Here is a 7322-nt window from a genome sequence, read left to right as displayed (position 1 = left end):
AATCCAAAAAAAATCAGCCTCTCCTGCCTGACATAGTGCCCAAGGACAAAAATAAAATAAACAGTGATGTTCCAATCTCCATTTATAACCGGATGATTACAGAGTTTGGAATATGAAAGTTTTGTTTTCCCCCACCAGGGTCAAAGGAAGCCCAGAAAATAAAACATAACAAAACTTTACCCCCTGTTTGTTGTCCATTAAATCCAAAGATATCACACTTTTAAAATATTAACTTTGTTTTAGAAATATTTCTATCCTTACCAGGAGAGTAACTTTTCTTCAAGAGACTGAGATGAACTATCTGAAAGCTAGCTTAGTGTATTCTGAACTTTGTTCTCTGGGCTGTCTTTATTAGCTCTTCCTGGGATGCTTGGTACAAATGCTGAATCCCTGGTCTTGTTCTCCAAGTATGAATACTGTGGTTCTTAGTTCCTAGGAGATTCTGTAATCTTGATCTTTATTTTTATATGCTATTAATGTAACATTTTCAACATAATCTCTGAGTTTAACATATTTCAATATTAGAGAAGAAAGAGTGTCAGAGACAAGGAAATCATAATTCTGCATAAAAGAATTTTATTTACTGGTCAGATCCGAAAGAATAATGTTGGTCATTGCTTGATTCTGCTAAAATGTTCTAAGAAAGTATATAGTGCATCACCAAAAGCTGTGTAACTGGATTGTGTAGAGTAAAAGAAAACACCATAAATCCTTATTCTTTGATAAAACTTTTAAATATAAAAAAGAAAAAAAAACATTAAAAAATAATAAATGTCACCTTGAACTATATACAGTTAAATGCCTTTTTAATAAGAGAATGCTCTTTGCTTAATTATTTTGCTCACATTATACCTATTCCTTAAGGTTGTCTCCCTCCCGCATTTGACCTATATTCAAGCTTCCCCCATTCCTGTCTTCATGTGCAGTCATCATTTTCTATTTTCTTGTCATCTTTGAATCTTCCTTTGATACTCCTTTTCTCTCCTCTTACATTACCTCTATTTCTATTCACCAGACATTTGTTGAGCACCTAATATGTGCCAGGCACTGACAGGAGCAGGGATAGATGGAGATGAAAGGACACTGACCCCCTCCTCAAGAGGCTCACACTGTGGGCTGAAGGGAAAAACAATGCTGTTCATATTATTTTCCATGAAACCCCAGGAGGCCCCTGAGAAGTAAATTTGGGGATTTCTTGAAACCAAGTGTTCTCATGGAAGGAGGGTCTGTCAACTTGACCCACTCCACAATGGCTGAATTTTTAATTCTGCTTCTCTTTTGGAAGCACAGCCTATGAAATTGCACCCGAGGTCTAGAGTTTGAAAGCAGGGGTCCTGAACTCACAGCAAGTGTAAACCACGTGTTGGGCAGAGGGAACCAGCGGCCTCAACTGGTTTTAGGGGAGAGTGGTCTTTCAATAGCTGTCTACAAATTCCAAGTTTGAAAAGCCCTTAATCCACCCAAAATACTAAATCTGAACAATAGATTCATTTTAAGGAACCCTCCCCAGATTACATCCCCCTGGACTTTGCTCTAAAACTTGCATCTTTTATAAATGTCCAGCAGGAGCTCTTTCTATTACCTCCATACATTCTTCTTTATACTTTTCTGTGAACGTTTTCTTTGCTTCAAATATAAAGCAGACAAACAAGCCTGCAGAGAATTTTCTTTTTTTCTTTCTTTCATCATGATAGAACCCAAAGCAAGCTCAATGCTTGCATTTGGGCTACCATCTTCTTTGTCCATGAGACCTAGAGAGACTCATGGTAGTTACTCTGAGGAAAAAAAAAAAGGTAATCCATGGAAGAAAACAAAAACTGTATATGGAAACAAAACTAAACCTTACCCTCACTGCCTCATTTTGTTCCATGTGTGGCAGACCATGTCCCTTCAAACATTCACATTTGGAAATATTTCTCAGTCACAATGAATCAAGTCCATACCACGGTTGCAGGCTTCACTCTTAGAGCACGTGGCATACTCTTTTTGAATTCACACAGTCTGCTGCTGAGCGATCACGAAGTGAGTTTTCATAGGGAAGTGCTGTCCTTGATCCCACACCTTTCCACAGGTTACACAAGTTAAATCTCAATACAGTTTTCCCCAACTAGATGATACTTTCTTATCCACTCAAGAGTATTAATTAGTGCTGGATTCAGAGCTTCTTCCTCACGAGCTGGTTCCCAGCCCTTTGGATCTCAAGGCAACTTCGGGAGTTGGTACTATTCCCATGTCACATTTGGTCTGCCCTACTCTATGGTAGGGTGAGCATGACGTCTGAAATATGTGAGGAGAATGTAAAGAGCAGGGAGTATGGGGAGAAGGAGGTAATCATGCACAAGCTTCTTGCTCCGTCGTGCATATATTTTCAGTGTAACAGCATGTTTTTTGACACATAAGGGCTTGTGATATTTCCTTAAAGATAACTCACCCTGAAAAGTGCATTTGGCAAATGTGGCCACGAACATGTATATGTGTGTGTTTGTGAGAAAATTGTGTCACGAGGTCACGTGTCAAGTCCTGTGTGTGTGTCCTCCTGGGCCCTCCCCCGTCACACCCACCTCACCAGCAAGGGAAAGCCGTTGGGTTACACCTGGTCAGTCTGATATTCAGACGCTTCTGACAGACTTTCTGAGAAGCTCAGGAAGTTCTCCTGGTACTCGGAGCAAACAATCTCGTAGCGGTAATGCCGGAACTCTACAGCGAAGGTGCCAAAGTAAGACAGGAAGCACATGACCAGGCCCCACTGGATCCTGGCTGCATACATGTGGATGCCTTGGGCCATGAGGATGAAATCTGGGGAGAACTGGTCAAGGAAAGTAACGCCGTTAGCCATATGACAACTGGACTCTCTTCTGGGCAGACACACGTGACAAAAAATGTCTGGCTGTCCACCTTACTAGCAAAGTTGGTAGATTGATAGAACTTCCTCTATATGAATAACAATAGATAATATTATTGAGCTCTTATTTTGTGTCAGACATGGATTTTTTTGTTTGTTTGCTTGTTTGTTTTTTGAGGTACTGGGGTTGGGGATTCAACCCTTGCATGTGGGAAGCCTGAGCACAACCACTGTGCCATGTCAGCCTTCCTGAATTGATTTTTTCATTCATTTGCTTGTTTGTTTTTAGGAGGCACTAGGAATTGACTCCAGGACCTCCCATGTGGAAAGCAGGTGCTCAACTGCTTGAGCCACATCCTTTCCCCGAGACATGGTTTTAAGTGTTTGAATGGATGATCTTATTTAATCCTCACAACAACTCTATTATCACTTCATTTACAAATAGGGAAACCAAGGCCAAGAGAGTAACTTACCTGAGGTCCCATTAATTAGTGGAGTTCAGATTATGAAATTAGTATCCATGTATTTAATCACTATATTTTATAGCCAACTAATTAACTATGAGATTAGCAAAAGGATTACAATCCCAAACTAATTAGTTGACCAGAAAAATAAAACTCACTTGTAAAATCACTGCAAATGGCTGTGGAGTCACAGTCATGTTTATGTCTGTAGAAATTATTATGAACATGCCAAATTGCTAATTACCTCCACATAAGCTGGGTTTGTCTCTGCACCACTATTAATAATCTGAGTTGCCCCACTTACCCTTCTAATTTTCACTATTGTTTTTCAGACAATACTTAGCAGAAAAAAGAACTGCAATAGTGCAATAAAAATCCAAGCATTAATATAGAGGCTAGTTTCATTCCTGTTGTCACATTTAAACTTGTGCCTAAATAAAAATATGCAATAAAAAAAAAATAAAAAGATGAGACTCTTAAGCCTGAATATTTATAACCTCACTCAGTATATATATAGATGGGAGCTGGGAAGGAGAACACTTGGAAAGGCCAAGGACTGAATACATTTATTCAGAAAAATCAGAAATATCCTGTTAGAATTATTTCTGTTTTCATAACTGTACTTAAAATCTTGAGAAATTTTCAGATGGAAAAAGCATATGAAACCACTTTAGCCAAAATTTGCTCTCCTGACAGGCCTGGATCCATTCACCTGAGAACCAAGAAATAATTCCAGGTGTTCAGAAATAACACATATTAGAATCATTTGGTATAAGCTCAAAACTCAGAAAAATTTAAAGCCCATCCATACTCTTCTGACTGAGGGTTCAAAATACTGCCAAAGCAATATTAACGTACTACTAAATTAACAGGGAAAGGGTACTCTTCAAATTGACAGAGTTTTGACTGTTTTACTCATATTTTGTCAGGTCGCTAGCAAGAGGCAAGTTTTTTGGCTTGAATTTCAGTTTCTTAAATGTTCTCTATCAGATGTGACTGGTAGAACATCAGACAACCAGAGAAATGATTGAATGGCAGCTCTGATGGAAGAAGATACAAAAGACCCACATACTCCACTAACTAGAGAAGGTTTCTGGATACTAAATGTGGACTTCATATTTTAAAGCCAACTTTCTCTAAGACTAGACAGTTAAGAGTACAAGACCTGAGCCCAAGTTTAAATCTTGAGCCATCATGTATTCTGTGTGTGATCTTGGGCAAATTAACCTGTGTTTCATTATTCTAACATGTTAAATGGGGATTAAAAGAACTGATACATTTAAAGTGCTTTGGTGAGTGATTAGCACACAATAAATACTCAATAAGTGTTTGACATTATTTTTATGATTGAAGTTGAATAGTTGTGTTAACTATACAGTTTACCATTAAGGAACTTTTGTTCCCTTCTCCTCACGTTTCCTGAGGAGGAGGACCTATTGGAGTGAACTTACCTGATATTCCACCCCATAAAAGGAGTGACTGATCTGATTGGTGGATTTGGAACTGAAAGCCTTTCATTGGGCTATGGTAGCAGTAAATGGGGTCACTGTGACCCATCTTAGGTCACATCCAGTCTCTGCCTGGGGCCTATGTGGGGGGCTAAGCAGAGTGTTCCCCTCTTTCTCAGTCTGCTACTGGTAGGATAAATTAAACTCTTGGGTGTGAGATAGGGACCTGTGGCCTTCTGCTTAAACAGGAATAAAGGCTGATTCCTTCTTCCCATCTGACAACTTGTGTCTATTCTCAATTGTTCAAATTCTGAGAAAGGAAATAAATAGCACCCCAATACCTCAAAAATACTTGTCTGGAAAAACTATGTGATAACACATAGGTTGTTCTTTACTCCTACAAATTGTAATGTGATCAAATCAGTGTTAATGACAATTGTTTGTTTGCTTGTTTTCCTATAGTAATAAGAAAAACTGCCACCTATGAGCTTCTGCTAAATTTGGTGACCCATTAGAGAGCACCAGTGTTTGAAGATTCACAAGCCATATAGTAGTAACCTATTTCTTGAATTTATTTTCCAGAAAAGTTTAGTTACTTTCCTGTAAAATATAAATAGATATGTTCATTCAAATTATTTTGGAGTTAAAAAAGTAAATAAAATGAGGTCATTCATGAAGTCACAAATGAAAAAATAATTAAGATGGAGAAAAAATTTACAATTCTTTTTTGACTATGCAATATATGTTTTTCTAAAAGGAGAACTTTTTCATCATTAGTGATAAGGAGAACACGTGACACCATTCCTACACACTGAAACTAAAACAAACTTGAAAAGGCAGTGCTTGTTTTTTTGGTTGTTGTTGTTTAGTTCTCTACCTCATCTTTGGCATAAAAAATAGGTTCTGAGAGTTTTTGTTTTTAAACTCATTTTCTTTTCTGTTTTGTGTAAGATTCTGAGATTCTGGCAGTATATACCAATCCACTGGGAAAGGCAATCATCTCATCTTCCACAAAGACAAGTTTTCTGTGTTTTAATCTTACTAAAAAAAACCTTTTCACATTCAAAGGATACAGAGTACCACACAGAGAGTGACAGATGCTGACAGAATAACTCTCGGAATTCCAACTTTCCGTCCTTCATTCTTGATGTTAACTTTGAGTGTCAACATGGCCTGGATCCAGCAAGTTAATGTGCCAAATCCAAAGGTCAAGGAAGTCCCCACATTATGGATTTCTTCATCATTCGTGAGCTAAGGAATGAACAGATTGGCATGTTGGGGCCCATTTAGAAAAGAAGATGCGAAAACCATTAGAGTAGGAGAGGGAGAAAAGACAGGAAAAGGGATACCAATAACCATCAGTATTAGAGAGACTGGATTCCTTCATCTCCATGTGGCTCCCTGTGTCCTAAATTGGTTTGAACTCTGAGGGGAAAAAGGAAAATAAATAGTACCCCCAAACCTCAAAAACATTTGCCTAGAAAAACCATATGAGCAGTGGTAATCTATTCTTTGTATTATTTTCCAGAAAAGGTTTATGGGAAAGTAAAAGAAAACAGGAGGAGAGTTACATAAAACAGAGAAATGTTAAGGTCTCTACAAGTCTACACCCGAAACTGTTTTTCAGGATCAGAAAATGAGACTCAGGAACTGGCTGTGTATTTACTGACACTGTATGGGCAATTCTAGGCAGGCCAAGATTTTAATGGCATAGACAACTGATAACACATAGGTTGTTCTTTACTCCTACAAATTGTAATGTGATCAAATCAGTGTTAATGACAATTGTTTGTTTGCTTGTTTTCCTATAGTAATAAGAAAAACTGCCACCTATGAGCTTCTGCTAAATTTGGTGACCCATTAGAGGGCAACAGTGTTTGAAGATTCACGAGCCAGACTTCTATAGAATTAATGGGTTAAACAGGATGTGAGTTGTTTCAGTTAAGGGTTAGAGTTGTAAACTTCCCAAATCATTACCCACTGACACTGAAAAACATGTCACTTAAAACACCTTTTATAATTGCATATATATATATGTATATATTTTGGTTTTATTTTTATTTTTTGCACATATATTTTTAATTGCACATGTAGGAAAATAAAATCTACTGTTGAAGAGATGGCTTTTAAAACATGGTGAAAACGTTATTTTTTAAAAATTGCCAATGCCTTCAGATATTGTGTTGTCTTACATTGTTATAAACAATAGTATCAAATCAACATTGCTTTTCCTTTAACATTTTTTCCTATTGATTTGCTTTATACTTTTTTTTACTTTTCTTTGGAAGAAGCCACTTTTTTCCCTTAGAGCTCAAAAGATGGATTTTCAAAACCTATTTTAAATAATGATTCCTCCAATCAAATTTTACTTCTAGTAAATTGGTTTTCCATGCTGTGCAGTCTATTCATTTATTATTTCTTGCTTAATTTAAAAAATAGATAATAAAGTCAAATGGTTCAAACTTTCAAAAACCATAAAAGGATATAAGCAGAAAGTTATATGCTACCATGTATGATTCCTCCACAGGCAACCAATGCTGTTTCATGTGTATTCTCTGTAGACATTCC

The 7322-nt window shown here is 37.2% G+C and overlaps 1 protein-coding gene across 5 annotated transcripts in view; it reads right to left on the bottom strand.

The window, feature by feature from the left end:
* Nucleotides 1–553: 553 nt before the first annotated feature.
* The window catches only part of TMEM150C (transmembrane protein 150C), a 69429-nt gene continuing 62660 nt past the window's right edge, over nt 554–7322 (bottom strand). For all 5 annotated transcript variants that reach the window (XM_071215837.1, XM_004472646.4, XM_071215830.1 and 2 more), the window contains 2 exons: nt 5828–6005; nt 554–2796 (listed from right to left, as the gene is read on the bottom strand). In XM_071215837.1, the coding sequence (XP_071071938.1) occupies nt 2588–2796; nt 5828–6005 (387 nt within the window). In that variant the 3' untranslated portion in view covers nt 554–2587. The remainder of the gene's footprint in view (nt 2797–5827; nt 6006–7322) is intronic.

This window comes from Dasypus novemcinctus, chromosome 1 (genome assembly GCF_030445035.2).
Source record: "Dasypus novemcinctus isolate mDasNov1 chromosome 1, mDasNov1.1.hap2, whole genome shotgun sequence".
NCBI classification, from domain to species: Eukaryota; Metazoa; Chordata; class Mammalia; order Cingulata; family Dasypodidae; genus Dasypus; species Dasypus novemcinctus.
Note: the sequence above shows the minus strand (reverse complement) of the source record. Positions and strands in the feature narration are given on the sequence as shown.